At 41.1% G+C, this 20,487-nt stretch overlaps 1 protein-coding gene across 1 annotated transcript in view; it reads right to left on the reverse strand.

The window, feature by feature from the left end:
• ttc3 (tetratricopeptide repeat domain 3) overlaps positions 1-20,487 on the reverse strand; it is a 39,394-nt gene that overhangs the window by 2,193 nt on the left and 16,714 nt on the right. The window contains exons 18-44 of the mRNA XM_050041440.1: positions 19,869-20,018; positions 18,877-18,957; positions 18,513-18,622; positions 18,284-18,410; positions 17,847-17,969; positions 17,651-17,752; positions 17,461-17,553; positions 17,313-17,377; positions 15,619-15,755; positions 14,537-14,857; positions 13,919-14,194; positions 13,791-13,834; positions 10,468-10,518; positions 10,298-10,377; positions 10,058-10,213; positions 7,879-8,479; positions 7,690-7,758; positions 6,060-6,209; positions 5,404-5,543; positions 4,302-4,370; positions 4,119-4,215; positions 3,326-3,429; positions 3,155-3,239; positions 2,961-3,062; positions 1,437-1,636; positions 1,017-1,131; positions 356-481 (exon numbers count right to left, since the gene is read on the reverse strand). Coding sequence (XP_049897397.1) covers positions 356-481; positions 1,017-1,131; positions 1,437-1,636; positions 2,961-3,062; positions 3,155-3,239; positions 3,326-3,429; positions 4,119-4,215; positions 4,302-4,370; positions 5,404-5,543; positions 6,060-6,209; positions 7,690-7,758; positions 7,879-8,479; positions 10,058-10,213; positions 10,298-10,377; positions 10,468-10,518; positions 13,791-13,834; positions 13,919-14,194; positions 14,537-14,857; positions 15,619-15,755; positions 17,313-17,377; positions 17,461-17,553; positions 17,651-17,752; positions 17,847-17,969; positions 18,284-18,410; positions 18,513-18,622; positions 18,877-18,957; positions 19,869-20,018 — 3,774 coding nt within the window. The remainder of the gene's footprint in view (positions 1-355; positions 482-1,016; positions 1,132-1,436; positions 1,637-2,960; positions 3,063-3,154; positions 3,240-3,325; positions 3,430-4,118; positions 4,216-4,301; positions 4,371-5,403; positions 5,544-6,059; positions 6,210-7,689; positions 7,759-7,878; positions 8,480-10,057; positions 10,214-10,297; positions 10,378-10,467; positions 10,519-13,790; positions 13,835-13,918; positions 14,195-14,536; positions 14,858-15,618; positions 15,756-17,312; positions 17,378-17,460; positions 17,554-17,650; positions 17,753-17,846; positions 17,970-18,283; positions 18,411-18,512; positions 18,623-18,876; positions 18,958-19,868; positions 20,019-20,487) is intronic.

The following is a 20,487-nucleotide window of genomic DNA, read 5'->3' on the forward strand; positions in this document are numbered from 1 at the left end:
ATAGCCAAAATGATCCCACACGGCTGACTTTATCCATTTTTTGGGGGGGAATAAGTCTTCTTCATCCATACTTCATCACTCGGAGACGCCGCTTGTGTAACTTTGTTTTCGTTCCGTGCGAGTTGCGCTGACCTACTATATATGGTTCCGCGTCCCGGCATAATCTTTGGAGAGTGACGGTGTTGAGGAATCTTTACGAATAATTAACCGTGGCGTTTAAAATCGCAGTTAATAGTGAAATCAAGTAATCGTGACATCCCTAGTAATGACAAGTAATTACTATATACAGTATGTACAGAGATGTAAACAGGTAGTAAAACAGAGAGTTTTCATTGAAGATGATTTTTGGACCTACTGCGTTGGAGTGGGTGGCTCTCTGGGGTCCCAGTGACTGCCACACCGGAGTGATCAAAGGCGGGGTGGCACACTTAGCCGGACTCCCACGACCCATGACGTTCAATTTGGCAGCATTAAGCTTCTCCTATGAGGAAACACAATCAATGCAATTCATATTTCAAAAGCCCCTTTTACACGGCCTCTTCAGGGTGGAATTTCACACCATTATGCCAGGCAGAATCGCAAAATGGGGGGACAGAGTTGTTTTGCCTTTATGTCGATGCTGGCATGCTGTCTAAAATCACACGCTGGAGTGGCGTGATGTCACTGTTGTTTAGTTCTGCGTTAAAATGCAAAACCAGCATAAAGAAGGGACTTCTTAGTGGCCCTGTAGTGCAACCTCTGTGTACAAAGGGCTAGAGAGAAAAGACTTCAAGGACTTGATATCTTATCCTTGAAGTATCTCAACTAGGACTAGTTAAAAAAAGTTCATCTTAAAATATTTCTTCCTAAAACAGCTGTTAGAAAATGGGGGGCTGTCTTTGTCCAATATGGAATATTCCTTTCTAATCTGGTGTGGTTCATTTAGGTATGTCAGATTTGGGTGTATTTCCCGCCAGTCTGTTCACCAGAACCAAACGTTTGGACCTGTTAATGCTTTAAAACAAAACCACACCTACCTGATGGTCCAGGATCAGCTGGGTCACTCCTCCGACCATATCCTGCAGCGCCATGTTGCCGAGGCTTCCACCGCTGGATGAACGCAGCTCCTGAACAAACCTCGACAAGTCTGACCTGAAAACACAAATGCAGGGTGAATTTATTTTATTGCCTACATTTGTCCCTCAAGTCTAAAACTGCCACATTTCTTCAGCAAACACTCACTTTTGTTATGTTTACTTGTTTGTTTGCTTAATTCTACTGAGTGACTTTCCACTACTTATTGGCTGGCATACATAAAGACACCAATATAATCAATAAGCTATTATCAGCTGATATTTGGTAACAGCCGAAAAACTAAGAAAAAAATGAATAAAGAGACGTTTTTTAACAGCTGATGAAGAGTTAACTCGCACTCAGTCAAAGAGGTGCAGCGTTACCTGGTATAGTCAGGGAACATGGTGGTGAGGCGCTCCATCGCCTTGTCAAACACAGTGTTGTTTGAAGGCTCCAGCGTCCTTGTTGGAGGTTTGTGCTGAGGCGGAGCGACTGGCACTTCAGCTGCAGATGGGTGGACGATCGGGGGAGCGCTGTGTGAGGCTGAAGATGGAGGAGGAAGCTCTTTGGCTGCTACATGCAGCTGCAACATCAACAGAAGACAGGACGGAGTTTACATTTAATTTGTCATTATTGACTGATTTTTATCACAGATTTTTATAATGTTTGCAAACATTCTACTATTAGAAACAAAGCATTTCTGTGACCATTCTCTTGTAGTGGAGCAATACAGGTATTAACAGTGGTAAATGTAGAAGTCGTAGTTATAGCCGCTGTAGCAGTAGTAGTTGTGGCAGTCGTACCTGAAGAAGCTGTAGTAGTAATATTAGATGTAGCGGTCTATTTTATTTACAGAATCAATAAATCGCACAACAATTTTTATTTTAAAAGACCAAATAATGTCTTCAAATTTCTTAATTTATATCATGAATCTGAAAAATTGTTTTCATTTACAATGACACGATACTGACAAACATTTAAACTAATGTTAACTAGAATTAGCGCCTCGTGGTTGTGTGCCTCCACGAACCCGCCAAGTTCAGACATTTGTGTGAAGTTTTGTCATAATTAGCCAGTGAATTCTTGAGTTATGGCCAAAACATGTTTTGTGAGGTCACATTGACCTTGACCTTAGATCATCAAAATCTTATCAGTTCATTTTTTAATCCAAGTGGACGTTTGTGCCAAATCTGAAGAAATTCTTGGTGTTCTTCAAGGTGTTCTAGAGATACTGTATTCATCAGAATAAAAAGGACGCAAGGTCACAATTACCTTGATCTTTGACCACCAAAATCTAGTCAGTTCATTGTTGAGTCAAGTAGATTTTTGTGCCAAATTTGAAGATATTTCCTCAGAGCATTATTGAGGTATCCCGTTCATGAAAATGCGACAAACAAGGTCACAATCACCTTGACATTGACCACCAAATTTGAATCAGTTCATCCTTGACTCAGATAGGCCTTGAGTCCCTTGACTTGTGCCAAATTTGACAAAAATCCCTAACATTATTATTGAGATATCCTGTTTACAAGAATGCAACAGACAAGGTCACATTGACCTTTGACTACCAAAATCCAATCAGTTCATCGTTGAGTCTATGTGGATATTTGTGCCAAATAAAAAAAGAAATCCCTCAAGGAGTTCTTGAGATACCACGTTCACAAGAATGAGACAGACGAGGTCACAGTGACCTTTGATCACCAAATTCAATCAGTTAATCTCTGACTCAAAATGGACGCTTGTGCCAAATTTGAGGAAATTCCCTCAAGACATTACTGCGATATCGTGATCATGAGAATGTGATGGACGTATGTATGACGGACAGACAAAGGCTATCGCTGGTGTACAGGCATAATAAAAACTGTAACATGCTGTACTGATCAGACTGGTCTGTTGAAATGTCTTACTGGTGCAGCTGGAGGTTCAGGCTGGTTGTTGATGGTGACTGGAGGCAACTCACTGACTCTTCTGCCGTTCTTCACTTGATCCAGCTGCTCCTGGAAATGAGCCTGTGGAACATGTGGAGATAAGTCTTACTGAACATCACACACACATTCAACGCACTCTTCCTTTGACACCAGTCTGTCTAATTATCCTCTACCTCAGCAGTGGCGATTTTCTTCTCTACTTCCTGGACTTTAACTCTCCAGCTGTTTCTGGTCATTTCCATGTCCTGGTTGGGGAACCTGGAAGAGACGCAGGACATCACACATCAATGAGTCTGACACTAACTGGTCTGGTCTGATTAAAAGCTGTGATTCTCCTCTTTCACCTGTGCACTGCTTCGTCCAGTTTGGTCAGCAGAGCCTTGCCGTTCGCCAGCTCTCTGTAGAAACCGTACAAACCCTGATCCCGACTGCTCTCCACCACCGACACCTGGAGGAGCAAAACAGTGACGGTTAAGTCATTTACTAAGCGTGACGAGCTACAGCTTCAACATCATCTCAAACACCTCCTGTAATTCATCTATTTTACATACAGTAATAACCCAAGGTCCAGCATACGTGACGTCCCGCTCATGTGGTTGGTTTAAACATTACCTGCGAGTTTCCTACAATATAGAACACTGGTAGAAAGGTGTGAAACCTTCTAAAGTGAAAGAGTATATTCATTGTAGAATTCTGTTAAGCTTTTAATTTTGTTTAATATGTTTTTGGAAGGAAGATTGTAAACATCACGAGCATTAAATTTGGACATTTCCACGTGTATCAATACACAATATTTTATTTCTTTTCTCATTTCATCATTTTTTTTCCCTCCACTATTTTTAATATTATTTTTCTGCACTATATTTACTATTTTTTCTGCTATATATTAAATAGTTTTTCTACACTGTATTCAATATTTTTCTACATCATATTTAATATTTTTTTCTGCACAATATTTCATATTGAACACAGTACTTTTGTCACTGTTATTTTCTCTGTTGTATATATTATATCTATTTACATTTTAACTGGAGGGGGCAACGAGGCATTTCATTGCACTGCAATATAGAGATACATATTTAAGAAATAACTCGTTATATCAAATGTGATTGATTTGGGTCAAGAATCAAGACCTACCTGAGTTGCGTGACACCTCCTGGTCGCCGAGATCAACAACGCCTTACAGCGCTTGATCTCATCCTCCAGACTCATCTTCTCAGCTGCCGACTGGTTGCTGAAAGGAAACAATAAGAAAAAGCAGTGAACAAAAACTCCTGGGAGGCTTTTACTTTAAGCTTCAGCTCTTTGCTCATCACTTACCTCAGCTCTAGGAAATCACTAAACTTTGCGTCATAGCTGGCTTTCTTCTCTCGGATGCTTCGGGCAAGACTACACACACAAATAAGAAACAGAAAAGTTTTAGGAGCAGCAATATCTGTACAAACACCTGTGAATGAATAATGCAGGATCACGTTCAAGGTGCCAGCTGAGACGCTTCGATAAATAAATTCAGGACAAAGATATAAGAATGTCCCAGGTGATCTAAGTACTCAGATCTTTTTCTTAAGCAAAAGTACCAACACCACAGTGTAAAAATACTCTGTTACAGCAAAAATCCTGCACCGCCGCAGCTTTCCACAGATGTTGCATAGCAGCAAGTTCTTCTTGCAAGCACTACTTTCTAGGGCTGCCCCCCGTCTAAGAATATTCCTAGTCGACCAATAGTCCTTATTTAGGGTCCATTAGTCGACTAGTCTCCCGCATGTTTCTGATATGAATGTAATGATTAAATGATATATTTTGGTGGTTTGAGTTGAAGGTGTGAGAAAGAATAGTATCAGTAACATTGTTAACACTGTGCTACATTACAGAGAAATACAAAAGCGTACTAATGAACCTTCATTAATATAGGCCTATATTTTATCTACAAGTGCACGTCACACACTGAGCGAGCCGCCTGTTAATGACGCTGTGGGCTAATGGGCATGTAGCTACTTCCATGTTTCAGATGATACATCATGTTTGTAGTCGACCAATGAAGATGAGTTTACATATCACCTTGGGTTAGTCCTTGACCTTCTCAAAATGATCCCACACTTTGGATTTCCTGCCCGACATGTTATTGACTAGCCTGTGGAATAACCGCAGGTACCAGCCCTGGAAATTAACCTGACTCCTGTCTGACTGCTGAGCGTGGACACTTCCTGTGTCTGTCCTTTCAAATTGAAGTCTCACATGGTCCAGTCATATAGGTTTGATTTATCTTGACAAGGCGCAGCTCCTAATAGAGCTTCACGTTTTTTTCTGTGACTCAGTGACCAAGGTAATCTTGCTGACTGATGACCTTTCTGGTCGACTAACATTTGGTCATCTATTAGGTGGCAGCTCTATGAATTTCCACCCTCATCAGTCTCAGTCTCACCTCCCCTGCTCCTCCACCAGCTCATCTATCTCCACCTTCAGGGACTTCAGTCCTTCCTGGTTGGCTTTCTTCTCCTTCTGGTCCTTCCTCACCTCCTCCTCCAGTTTCTGCTGGAACAGGGCCAGCTCCTTGTTGGTCACCTTGACAACAGAAAACAACCAATAATCACCTCATCACTTTTTTTGCTATATATTATACTATATTTACTATTTATTCTACACTACACTATGTTTTATTTGATGTTCTATGTTTACTAAGTTATACTACATTACTACATTTCACCTTGTACTGTATCCTATATTGCATATACTACATTGTGTTATATTGTTTTATCGCATTATACACTTACTAATATAGACGTACATATATTAATATAGACAATGAGTATCATTATGCATATATCACATTATGTATTAGTTTAATCTACAGTTTACACATGATAGACCTTCTTACTTGCTGCTACAAATCACACCACTGTCACTTTACCTTCTAATTTTGTCTTAAATGTCACTTTTGTAGTTTCTATTTTTACTTTTATTTTAGTTTTATAAAGCTTTATTTATTTTCTTACGTTCTGTAATTATTTCTGTGGTTGTGCTGCAGCAACAACCAAAAGTTTGTCTTAACCTATGAATTCACTCTGTTTATGGACTTACATGTATGTTGGCATTGATCTTCTGAACGTCCTCCTCGAGGACAGCGATGTCTTCTCTGTGTCTCAGGTTGACGTGGTCACAGCCCTTCTCGATGTTCTTGATCTGCTGCTCCAACTCCTTGTTGGTCTTCTCCTTTTTGATGATGTCGCCCTGGAAGAACAAACAAGGCCAAAAAAGGGTAGACAATGTAACTCATTGAAGGTGCAAGCTTAAACATGACACACACACATTAATGCAGCAGTAATATTGATCCAGAAACAGAAATTTTTCAACTGCTTTTGTGTTCACATTTTATTTTCAATCAACGACCCAACTTTTTTCACCTCAGTCAAGCTTAAAAACTTTTTTCTGATATTTTGACTTTTTTCTTTTTTAATTTCTGGCAGTTGCGCTCTATATTTTTTTTAGAACGCGTGGACCTGTTTCCACCAAACACTTTGGTATGGTACCTCTGGAACCAACAGTAACCCTTCAGACATGGTACCTACACCCTCGGTCTGTTTAGTGTTTCCACCACAGACAGTCCTCTTAAATGTGGGCGGGGTTGTTGTCACTCACTGCTCCATCCAGCACTCACTGTATTTCCTCATCAGCGGTGACACAGATGGAAGTCTGCACCTGGTTTATCGTCCACAGAACGAGGCTGCACGCCCACATTTTCAGAACAAAATAGAACAGGCTGCAGTGAGAGTCTCTCTCCATGGGATATTTAAAAATAGCAGCTTTGTGCATTTAGTCCTTCTCAGGCAAGCTCAGGGGTTTAGTGTTGCTGTAGCCCACAGGAAGTGAGGATTAGAATATATGACCTTCACATAATCCGCTCCAAATTAATCTATATTTTTAAAGTCATTACTAAAAGTGTGTGTCATATAAAAACTAAAGTGATGGTCAAAGTTGTCACAGTGAAATTTAAGGTGTGCGCTGATGGATTCGTCATCAACTCATGCATTGAGTAACATTACAAGTTAATGTTCCACCTTAAAAGTTGCCGGCAGTCGGCCCAGTGAATTAAGTTATTTTTTCTCAGACTCCAGCTGCTGTGAGAGGCAGCAAAACATCCTTTCATTTTATAGTTACAGTTTACTAATAAAACTCTCCACAGTATGAACATTGGTTACATGAGCCATGAACCAGACACAACTCAGCCCTGAGCAGAGTGACCGTCCTCTACTGACCAATCAGACTGCAGTGTTCTCTACTGACCAATCAGACTGCAGTGTTCACAGCTCCACCTTTTAGTACCAGATCTATGTGCTAGGGGTACTTAACAGAGGGGGGACCAAACATGGGGACGGTAAGGAACAGTTCCATTGATACCATCCACGACTTTTCACAGTGGAAACCGAAACAATGAACTGAACTGAACCGTACTGCTCGGTGGAAACTGGGCTTTAGTGTCTGTAACATATTCTGTCCACCAGAGTGTGACAAGTTCATTTTCAACTTGGTGACAAAAAATACAAATACAAGAAAAATCAAAGAAAAACAGCGCTCAGTTACTACTGGCTGATTTACACTCGTCCAATTTTTTAAAATCTTAAATATCAAAATGAGCATCAGCCGCAAACATCAAGTGTCAGCCTCTACCTGAAACAGTTACAGGTGATACATGAAGCTTTGTGGAACTCACCTGGCAGCTTTCAAAACGCTCATGAATCTCTGTATTCACCGCTACGCTCCTCATCGCCTCCTGACACGTCTGACAGAACAAAACAAAACAAAGAGAATTTCAAACTTTACACACAATTCAACACACACTTATGATTCTTACATATTCCATCTAGATTATTTGAAAAGCTGATTAATGGGAGGTATTAACCTGTACTGCTGCATGTTTCATCAAAATGTTTATTCCACTTGCTCCTGAAGCCACTGAAGATGTTTCCAAAAGGTCACCATCACCCTCATTGGCAGGTAGATCCAGCTCTGCCCAGTGATTAAGTGAAATGAAGGGGTGCTGTTGACTGTCACCATTAGTCCAATGGTAATACGGATCATCCCCAGCCGGAGTAACTCCACCAGCTGACTGGCCAAATGGAGGAATAGGGCCGTCAAATACATATGAACTTGAGAAGACGGGACAGAACTCAGTCTGTGCAGATGAATAAGTGTCCACATAGCTGGTGAAAGCAGGATCATGACCCGCGACCAAATCAGGAGAAGGAGAGTCTGAGTCTATGTCATCCAGGTCATCCAGGCAGGCTCCGTGTCCGGCCTGCTGCAGGGAGACGGCGTGCTTTGCCAGGCCGATACACCTCCCCATCTTTATGAAGCGGAGGGACTCCAGGAGGAAGAGCTCGAAGCCGCCAGCTTCTTGGATCTTAAGCTGAGCCACGGAAGGGAAATTCACCAGTTCGCCCACCAGTAGAGGGTCTTCAGCAACCAGCGGACCGTGCTCCTCCAAGATCTGAGCAAAGTAGCTGCAGAGAGACAAATATTCAAATCAAAATACACATGAAGAACACTAGATTCACAGGTGGTGTGTATCTGAGTAAACTTTCTAAAGAACTGGAAATTCAAGCACATAAAAGAAGTATGTTTTATATGTAAAAAGTACAAAGGCCCGAACCCACTGAAAGCTCTGATGACGCACTGCAAGCATCAGATTTAAAATGCCAACGCCACAGAACCTGCAGTATTTTAGGAAAAAGTTGCTACTTAGGCTATTCTTTTTGTATATTACAAATTATCTTCTGTACATCTCTATTTGTGTCGCCTATGACGTCACATAAGGCACGAAGGTGACTGTTGAGACAGTATTCTCTTGACAAGACAACACCAGTAAAGTGAAGCAGTATCAACCGTGATGGGCTAAAATGAACGAACCAAACATTCAGACTCCTTTTAGTGTCCGATATGTACCAGGTCACCCTGTCGAACATCCGAGTGTTCATGAATCCCCAACTCGCCCACTCACTGTTATTGTGCTCAAGCTGCCTGCTATGGAGCTTTAAGGTACATTGTATTGCTCTGCTTAGGGGCCGTAAATATGTCTCGTCTTTAAACGCCTGGAAAATGTGAGGTTGGGCGCTACGTGCTACTCTTGTGCCTGCTCTGTGCAAACTGTTAAGTCTTTGTGTCTGAGGTTGCTAAGCAACCATAACCACCACTGTATCACAGAGCTGGTTATATGACCTCAAATCAATATCATGATTACTTGAACATTTTACCTCGATTACAATTAATGAAAAATTATTTTGTTTTGGTTTTTGCCCTCATAGTAATCTTTTTCATATTGTGAATCCTTTGTAAATGCTGGTGTTATCGAGAGCTGCTCTGTGCAGGCGCTTGTCAGTCTCTTTCTTTTTTTGAGCCATGCACCGTTCATATTCGGTAACGTAATTGTGCTCCAGGTGCTGAAACAGACTGGTGGTATTAGCTTTAACTTTTTCCTGCAGAGTTTACATCTAATTTCTTTCTGTTCGGAGTCGTCTTCTCAAAAGCCAGAATGTGTCCAAATGGCAGACACAACATTTCTCGTTGGTACAAGCTGCTCAGTATTGCGATACAATGCTGTACCGCTTCCCCCCCACCCCTATAACACGTTGTCTTTTTGGCTGGTGACTGACGGAACACTGGCAGCCACTTGCATGTTTTAACAGCATCTGGCTGGTGGCTGGTGCTAATTTCCAGTCCTGGTGCTCTCGCTGCACGTCCACCTCTGCGTCTCTCCTCTCTGTTTCGCAACTTTCGTCGCTGGGTCCTCATTTGACACTCTAAATTCAAAACAAGGTTGGAGTAGGGCCGTCAAAGCAGTTTGACTTGGCCCCTAATGCTTCTGGTGGTGATTTAAAACAATACATGTACTTCAACATGTGACGCTTTCAGTGTGTTTGGGCCTTCACGGTCAATAAGTAAACGTACAATATTTCCCTCTGATGTGGTGGAGTAGAAGCATAATGTAGGAGAAAATGGAAATACTCAAGTAAAGTACAAGTACTTCAAAGTACTGTACTTAAGTTTAGTTCTTGGTTAAATGCACTGCAGCTTGCACTTACTCATACAAACTTTCTTTTGTTGGGTCGGGGTTGTTGTCCAAAATCTTTTTATAGTGACTTCTGTGTCTGGTGTTGTTGTACTGGTCCTCAAAATCAGCCACTTGCTCTCGAAGGCGACTCGGTACACTGAACGGATCACCAGGGTGAAGGAATGATCTGTCGACACCAAACATCAATGTTACTGCTATAATAACTGCGATAAATAAAATCTGCGTGTCCATTGTGGCGGACCCAACTTACAAAGAATCATCTTCAAAAAAGTCTTGGTCCCATTCATCTCTTGGAGTTGGACCTCTCATCCCAGACAAAACAATAACACCCTGAGAAGAAGAGGAGAGGAAACACTTCAGAGTGACGTTACAAAGATATTTATTATTATCTTTACAAGCAACAATCGGACGTCTTCTGACCTTTGGCTCCTTCTGTTTCTTTTTCCGGCCTCGACTCTTCATAGGAGAATTCTGAAATTAAAACAAACTGAATGAGGGATCAGACACATCCACCGGGTTCAAACATGTTAAAAGGGAGGAGTTTTACCTTTTGGGGAATACACTTATGTGCCTGACTGTTTGTCATTCGTGACTATTCAGCAGAGTTTCAGATTTTTTTCGTGTGTGTGTCTTTGTGACCATCCTGTGTCTCTCTGCAGTCTGGGGTGAACACAGTGCAGGTGCAACTTTTTGCCCTCAGCAGCAGATTGTGGAGTTTGAGTCGCGGAGTGGGTAACTGATCAGTCGATCACACTGATAAAGTCCAGCTTATCAGATCACACTGATAGATTACATTAGATTAGATTAGATGAGCAGCTGCTGTAGAGGCGAATGAGTTTCATCTAAACAAGGTTGGAAAAATGAGAGACACTCAAACGAGAGCGCTGTGGCTCTTAGAAACAGAGAGTTCTACTTCTATGTGAATTAATGAACAATTATGTTTCACTTTCATTGAGCCGGACGTTCTGCTGCTCAGGCTCTGCCCAGAGAAGCCTAAATGCACTCGCCAGAAGTAAAAAGCTAAGGTGAGGCTATAAATGAAAACCACAGTCACATGACTTAACGTCACTATAACAGACGAGGCTGTAACGCCATTATCTGCATGATGATGTTCTGTCGTCTTATTTAGCTTCTTGTTAGCAACTGTTTTTAAGAAATGCTTTCCATGAAAAGCTTAAAAATTCACAATGGGGTTTTTAATCAACATCCCACTGACTTGGAGACGGGTTCAGGACTCATTCCTGTACCACTCAGTATATTCCAACAGTGCACTTCAGCTCCAAAAATGGAAAATCGATATGTGGTGGTGGATGCTGATATCGTGGTGGGCCGCCACACATAAACTGACATGTGAAAAACACTGAGTTTCTTTTTAAGACCTTTAGATACTGGGGGTGTAATGATCCATTGATCTGGCTCGATAGATCTATTCAATGATCTACGATCCAATATCATCAATGCAAAGTGAAAACATCGATCCATATCATCATCTTTAGGTTATGCCTTTATTTCTAAATACTGTGTGACTGTCAAACAGCAGCAGGCAGACGACGAGCAGCAGAAAGATGACGAGGATAACGTTTATCTAGTCTGGAATAAATCAGCAGAGTGGAAATATTTTCAATTTTGGAGAAAATACGGGTCAACAGACAGCGCACATGCTGTATGTGAACAATGCTGTCACGAGATAAGACGCGACGTACCTGCCTGGACTGACATCTCGCTCCACTGTATTCTTGCAGCAACATTTGCTGCCCTGTTTTAACAATGTTCAGCTGAAAACACGTGTATGCAGGCTGAAATTCAGCCGGGCTGTTCTGTCACCAGATGCAACGACTTAACCCGACAGAGTCATGAAAAGTACAAGTAATATGTGTAATCTAATAAGCTATAAGTAGAGGGGAAAAAGTCCACTAACTGCTAGGCTAATTTATGCAGTGTAAACGTGCTAAAGCTAATAATGGGTGATTAGCAAAAAAACAATTATTTGTCTGTGAACCTCGACAGTTATTACTGAGCTGAATTTAATACTTTTGTTTAATGATCTTGTTGTTTTTGTGGCTGTTTGGAGAAGTTTGCCTTCAGGGCTCTGAGTCAGATAACCCTGAAGTTTAGGAAACAGAAGATGGTTTGGGTTAAAATGAGAACATTTCTTTTAGAAGGGTCTCTGGTTCAGACAGCCATGAAGGTCATGGGGAGGAAGGAGCACCAATCCAGACACTATCTGAGCAGTCTGTTCTCAGACAAGCACAGAGAAAACTGTCCGACTCTTCCCACATTCTCCACACTGAGTACGAGCGTTTACCTTACGGCAGATGATACAGGATGCCCAAATGTAAACTGAATCATTTTAAAAATTAATTTGTGGCAACCTCAATCAAGAATTGAAATAATGTCACTTGACGTTTAGGGGTTGTGCTGTGCTTTGCTTTTGGTGCTCTATTATGTGCAATACACGAATGGCTGATGTGCAGTACTGTTACATTTTTTTTTAATGTTTTTATGGTGTATGCTTAATTTCTCTGGATTATTACTATTAGGGCCGCTTGTGCAGCTCCTTAGTTCAAGACGAATTTCCTAATGGGACAATAAAATATATCGTATCGTGTCTCGTGTAACAGACTGTGTTAAATGATCATATAATGTCATCTCATACTGATCGCAGGGCTCTGGATTGCATCAGTCAAAATGGTATCATGGCAGACTTTGTAATACCGGCAAATATTGTATAGTTGTCCAAAGAATCAATATAATATCATACTGTTATGAAAACTGTGATTTACACCTCTATTAGATACCTGCATAAAATGCAATTTAATAAATCTGTCACAGTCATATGCGTAGTAACAATAATTGGTTATTATTAACTACAATAATATATTCATATCATATTTTTTGTCAGTAATCCTACTAGTGCTCCTGCTACTATTACTGCCGGTGCTACAGTTAGTGCTAATGTTACTACTGCAGCTATTACAAGTAGTACTACCACCACTGATACTACTGCAGTACTAGTGCTCCTTCTATTAGTAGCATTACAACTATAACTACCACTGTGTATACGATGTTTGCTCCTGTCAGTACCACAATACTTCTACTAGCTGTGGACCCAGACTATTGACCGATTGATTAACTGACTGAGAGATTATTTATTGAAGATATTCTTGTTCCCCCGACCTGTGCTTCTTATCCAGGCTCTGTGATCTCTATACAGTGATTTCCCATGTAATGTGTATGCCTTTATGAGATGCCACTGCTCTCTGACCCTTTCTTTTTTCCAGTCCGATACATTTTTGTTATTAAAATTGAAAACAAAATAAAATATCTATATCTTAAAATTGGCACTTGAGCTTCCTGACTGCGTGTGATCACAAACAGAAACATGTATAACTCATGTTTAAGTCTACAGCAGGCAAGAAAAAATCTTCAAGACCTTTGTAAATGATATTTTGACTATTTAGGGCCTGAATTTAATGCTTTATTAGATTCATGAGGAGCTGCTGATGCTCTGTGCTGGTCATTTCAAGTTGTTTCCAGTCTCAATGCTAAGCTACTGGCTGCTGGCAGTCGCTTTATATTTACCACACAGACCAGACACCTGCATTGATCATCAGCAAGAAAAGCAAACAAGTGTGTTCCCCAAAATGTCCAACTAGTCCTTTAAATTTTACCTCATGTGGCTAACAACTTCAATCAAATGTTAAACAAACAAACAAAATGCTCTGAAGTTCCTGATGACTTACACTTTGATTTTCATCAGACTTTTTTAAGACTGAACAATGCCCATCTGAAAAATAAAAAACTGGACATCAATCATGAGCAACAAATAAATGCCTTCAAATCAAATGTTACTCAAGGTAAATGTACGTACCCATCATATCAAAATACTCATCCAGTATAGGGTGGCAGGAGACATACTCGTCCCTGTGCTCCTCCAGAGTCCAGATAAAGAGTCTCGTGTCATGTGGTGAGGCTTGTTTTAGGTATTCAGTCACAGACAAGCCAATGCTTGAAAAAAGCTCCGGCCTAGTGCCGAGTTTCTCTATAATGACGTCCTGCAACGGTCCAAAGTTGAGCAGAAAAGCCAGATCCAGCTGCTCCAAGTGCTCCCCATAACGCTCGATGAAGGATCTGGCAGCATTCAGACCTGAAGCAAGCAGCAGGTAGTTGGTCAGACTTCACAACATGGCACTGATGTTAAAGGTCACAGTTTTTAAATGACTGCAGAGTTCAAATAAACACTGATCAGCCAAAACATTAAAATTGGATTATACTGTTTTTATCTCTGTTAAAATATACATGGTTGAAGGAAAGAACAATATCACTGTACGCCGATTCCAAATTGTTGAACACTGGACAAACACTTCAGTGACACACCCCCACTGCGTCCCACTTCCACATTGTCCCTTCCATGTTTTGTGTCACACGTCCTTTAATCACTTGATCTCTGAGAACTCTCATATTTCAGAGTGACATGAGAAACACTGACCTGCACTGTTGAGCTGGCACGCCCAGTTGTTGAGTTTAGGATTTATATCCAGACAGCTACTGAGTACTTGGATCAGAACACGAGCCCAAACCCGGTTCTTCCTCTCTAGAAGCAGCTCAACAGCCTGACTTAGAGTCTCCAGCGGCTCCTGCTGCCAGTTCAGTATCTTCACGGCTACCTGGTTCCCCCTCGACGCGTCCAGCTCCAGCCACGGCTTCAGACTCCCGATCAGGGCTGACACGTGTAGGCCCTTCTCCTCTCTCAGCAGCTCCATGTTCTGGCTGATCTGCAGAAGAACTCGATCCCTGTACAGCAACCAGGCTGAGAACACAGTGGGAACAAAGAGTGACTGATCACACTTCATTCATTCATTCATCTTCTAACCGCTTCATCCTCTTGAGGGTCGCGGGGGGGCTGGAGCCTATCCCAGCTGACATCGGGCGAGAGGCAGGGTACACCCTGGACAGGTCGCCAGACTATCGCAGGGCTGACACATAGAGACAAACAACCATTCACGCTCACATTCACACCTACGGACAATTTAGAGTTATCAATTAACCTAGTCCCCAATCTGCATGTCTTTGGACTGTTGGAGGAAGCCGGAGTGCCCGGAGAGAACCCACGCTGACACGGGGAGAACATGCAAACTCCGCACAGAAGGGCTCCCACACCCAGGATTGAACCGGCAACCCTCTTGCTGTGAGGCAAGAGTGCTAACCACCACACCACCGTGCCGCCCTCCTGATCACACTGATCACACTTGTGTGAAAAGTATTGTGTGTAAAATAAAGTTAACACTGGCGATGAAACCATTACTAAAAAGCCTCGAGGCAAATCATTTTACAGTACAGTAAATTTACAGTATTAGCTCTCTGAGAATCTCTTTCCCAGTCCAGCAAAACTTGACACTGTAACTTAAATATCCCCAATCGATGTCTAACAGAATCGAAATCAAATCGATTCAGGAAATTACTGGTGATACCAAGCCCTAGACTTTAGCATCTCCTCACTGTTAACAAGACTCTGCTCCACATTTAGAAAAAAATGAGAGAAACATTTGTTGACGATGTTAGGAGCAGTACCTTTCTGTTGACTCTGTGTTGCTGAGTCTTCTTTCTGCTGCAGAATCTCATCGTTGATAGCCTGCTTTTCTTGAAACGACTGTTTATGCTGCTTCCTCTTGAGCTTGTGCTCCTCCTTCGATTTTAACTTCTTCTGACTGAAAATAAATAAAAGAGAGAAAGGCGGTTAATTCAGTGCCTCGATCCTGGCTTCATCACTGTAGTGTCAACAGAGTCCGCAAGGAATGAGTTCTTAAACCTGGAAATGAGTTAGCATTTCACCACTCCCGGTTCCCTTGTCTCAAAGCCAGTGGGTTTTTGGTTAGATGTCTGAAATTAGGTAAGTGGTTAGCACAAGCCTAAGAGACTTCAACGTTTAAATAAAATATGTCAGTAAATAACACACTCGTAAAACTCTGAAGCTTCCATGTAATTCAAAAACGGTGGTTGCTAATAAGTGGCTAAATGGGACTACAGAGCGTCATCATGCCGAGCTGCGTCGAACACAGCTTTACAGTCTTGTTATGGTGGAGTTTGTTTATAGACTAATATTGGCGTTTTACTTCTGGTGACTGCATTTAGGGTTCAATAATTATGTCTATAATATAATAATTAAGTCTATGGCGGTGTTCATTTGTGAAGACTTCATAATAGACGTTTGTTTGCCACAGAGCTTATTTTCTGCAATAATCCACAATCCAATGGGAAAATACCACAGGCTTTTTGATGAGGGAACCAGTGCGATGCTAACTTCTGCGTTGGCCTACAGAAAAACTTCATGCCTGGAATTTTATCGATTCTGAATACAATTCCAATTCTACTTATCAACTCTTGTTGTAATCGAGTTTTGATTCCAATCTGGTGAAAAAAGAAAAAGGTCAAATGTAGGGATGTCTATCAAAAAGACTTTAGCAGAATCGAGAATGGCATTGGTATCTATAATCAGTCCAATTCTTTATCCATATATTTATTCTTTATCCACTTATTGATTCTGAACACAGTCTACACTGTATAAACAGAGCAGAAATAAAGACATGGACCCTTTCCTCCTCTCCGCCAAGAATCCTTCTTGTTTCCAGCACCAAAAAACAATGCGCAATTTTCAGAAAGACATGCCAGCATTCAAAAAAGGAATTGATAAGCATATGATTCCAATTTGCTATCGTTTCTCAACTGGAACAGGTTCCAGATTCCCATCCCTGATTACTTAAGCAATACAAGTTGGATTTAGCACCCCAAAGTCGTCAGCACAGGTTACGGATATTGGCTATTAGCAGGTCGGCCGTTTGGCATTAAATCAAACTGGTTTTAAGCTCATACGTGGGACAAACTGGAAATCAACCCAACTCTACTGTGAGCGTACAGTAACAGATCAATTGTCCTAATTTTGTGTCTACAACAAAATGATAGTGAAGATAAAAGCATTTGTGATTGTGTGTGTGATCACATAATGATGATGTAATGGAAAACAACAGCAGCCAAACCAGTTGTGTCAAAGTTTTGTGTCTGTGTGTAGTTCAACAGGGACTGATTTCAATATTTTCCAGATTCGCTTCATATCGCCATCGCAACTCAACGATCAACACTTCTGTTGAGCATATAGTGATTCAACATCTAGCAGCCACTCATTAGAATCAATACATGTTTCTCTGTCCCCGATATAAACATGTTTATGATTTACACGCCGTCAGCGGTGTGATCTGTTCTCGACTCACCTCGTACATGCCTGATTCATTTTGGGTTTCTTTGGAGTTGGTTGTTTGGTGATGTCGGCTTCAAACTGAGGAGAGAAAGGACTCAGGTCAGCACTGATCCTGTGATACATCAGCACAGTGATCACACTTCATCATCAAATCATCTCACCTTGCACTTCACCAGGCCTGTCGGACCAAAGATTTTAATGACACAGATCTGGCCGACACAGTCTGGAGTCAGACATGACTCACGAAGGAAATCCTGCAACGCAAAAATATTATCTTAGACTGGAAGGAGGTGGAAACAGCAACAGCTGTGGCTTTTAACTTCATCGTGATTAAATACAAGGAAAATGTACCTTTTCATTCTTTTCAGAGAAGCACGACGTCTTGAGGGTCTTCCAGCAGGCGATGTGGTATTCAACGACGCACTTCTGACAGCAGCATATCTGAATGAAGCCCTGCATAAAAGACACATATACACTGTTATTAAACCTTGATAGTTTCATTTCATGACTAACTAAACTGTGGCTGTTGTTCACGGCTGCCATTCACCTTAAAATCTGGGTCCGTGAAGTAGATTTCAGCTTTCAAAGGGCCAAGGCATTTCTCAAGTCGACACATGGCGTCAGGAATAGGAGGAAATTTGCATAACTCTATAGCACTCTCCAGAATTTCCTTTAAAAAAATAAATAAAGACAGAAAGAAAATATAAATAAAGAATTAGTATATTCAACAACTACATTTTATTGTACAAAATTAAAATAAATAAAGCAGGACATTGAACACTAAATAGAAATGGGGTGAAAATTATATTTGTAATTTAGCTGAATTCGTAGATTTTTGTTTTTACTACATCTTTAAGTCTGTTAATCAGTGTTTAAACAATCTGATTACATTCTGTACGGTCAGCAGAGGGGGTGTAAATAGTTTTTAAAGGCACTCACATGCAACTAAACCGACAAAAACACAAATCTACAATGTCAACTGACCTTGAAATAGTCCGGCTGTGTTTCTTTAACAACCTCTTTTGTTAAAGGCCAGGTGAGTTTACCCGGAGTTATTTGATTCTTGACCGTCTGCAGAGAATCTGAAAACTGCTCCAGAGCAACTGCAAACCTGTCCGAAGAAGAAGACGCAGAGGAGACGCGCATGTTTGAAACAGCAAAAAAGTGACTCAATAACACAGACACAGCAGACAGAGAGTAGAAGCCATCGTACCTGTTTTCTTTGAGATACACTCTCCCGACGGCGTAGTAAACCAGACACTGAAATGTCCTCTCCTCAAATGATTTGATCTTCTCCAGAACTCTCTGTGCTTCTCCAAGTTCCTGTTTAACAACGCAACACACGAGATTCACTTGCAGTTCTTTATGTTACATATCATTTACATTATGCTTTCCACTTTTAACCAGATTGACTTGAAGCAACAAACTAAGTTTAACACGAGTAAACAGAACTCTAGGACCGTAAATATGCAGGGTTTAAATCTTTATTTGAGCTTAGCCTGACAGAAACAGCACCANATATATATATATAAAAATGACATTTAGGGCTAACGGGCCGACACATATCCATGAGTTACCTCAGGCTGGCCGATTTCTGTCAGGGCTGATGCGCGGCCGTACAGCAGCAACAGCACATCCACCGTAGAGAGTCCAAGTTCCTGAGAAAGCAAAAAGAAAACTGATCATTCTTATGTAAGCTCTGATGTGGTTCTTAAACTTCAGCAGATCATCTGAGTAGGTGTGTGTGAAGAGAACAGGAACTTTATTCCCAAATGATTCACAGCAAAAGTGAAATAATTCACAGGTTTTTTTCACAAGATTTGGGGATTTTTTTTCCCTGTTTTTGACAGTTGATGGTGGAGACTGACAGGGAACATGGAGGGCGAGAAAGAGGGTGACTAACAACAAAAAGCTCCCCAGCTGGAAATAAACAAATTTTTAATAATAGTATTGTCGTCTGGGTAGTGCAGAGAGGACAAATGTGAATACACAGCATCATCAATCTGCAGCTAAAGGTTCATATATGTTGTTCTGAAAGCTTAATTTACATTCATGGACAAACTTAAGAGTCCCACCATTCAATTCAATTCAATTCAATTCAATATAACTGTATTTATCCTGAAGAAAATTCTTGTGCCAGAGAATGTTTCAATTACAGTAACAATTAACGTTCACAAACCAGCAGCAACCAGAACACCTAGTGGGTTCCCTGGGTCAAGGTCACACACTAGGCCCAGTTTTCAAAACTACAGAGTATTAAGTATTAGGCAAAATATACAAGATATAACATATTTAAGGAGCAAAAAGCAGTGCCTACTAGAGTAACAACAGAAGTAAGATAAGAACAACACCAAAAATGAACCAAAATGGTGGAAAAATGCAGTTTGCACATGATGTTGTGAAAATATTGCAAAAGAAGTAGTAGTACATACATGTACATCATGAAAAATTTGTAGTGCACCTAATGTAGGCAGATGTCATGTGCAAAACTTTTTTATTCTGCAAAACTGAATTTAGGCACAAAAGTCTTTAGCTTTGTTACTGTTTTGCACATCAGTGTTATAATTACCTTCGGTGTACTGGTGTCCAGTAAGACCAGTGCCTGGCTGAAGGCTTGCTCAGCGTTGCGGCTGCGGAGGTCAGTCAGAGCAGAGTGTGCGTCCTGCACCATCGATCGTAAGTGTTTACACAAAACTGATTTATCATCCACCTTCTCAATCTGAAAAGATAAAACACATCACAGAGCAGGCTGGTTATTCCACTGAATACGGCTTTAGATGGTACGACTTTAGAGCTATGATTTTTGTTCTTCTGATCACATCGCTCCGGTTTTAGCCCCTTCACACTGGTCCCAGTGCCTTTTAGAATAGATTTTAACATTTTACTGATAACTTTTAAGGCCCTCATCACACAGAGAGCATTTTAGCAGCTTTAGGCTTTGTGCAGCTTTTTGTAATTGTTTTTAATGAGAGTGAAACTTTTTGTTCGCTGTTTTTACGTTGCGACTGCCACATGATTCAGTGCTCTAGGCGCCTGGGTTTTTTGCCAGAGCGCTCTGAACCCCTCGAGTTGAAAACTCACAGAGTGGAAAAGCACCCCACGTCATTTCTTTTCTCGTCATCTTTTTTCCCATTATCCAATCAGATGATTTGAGAGGTGGGCCTTCTGTGGTGGTCACAACAACAAGT

Source organism: Epinephelus moara, chromosome 3 (genome assembly GCF_006386435.1).
Source record: "Epinephelus moara isolate mb chromosome 3, YSFRI_EMoa_1.0, whole genome shotgun sequence".
Lineage (NCBI taxonomy): Eukaryota > Metazoa > Chordata > Actinopteri > Perciformes > Serranidae > Epinephelus > Epinephelus moara.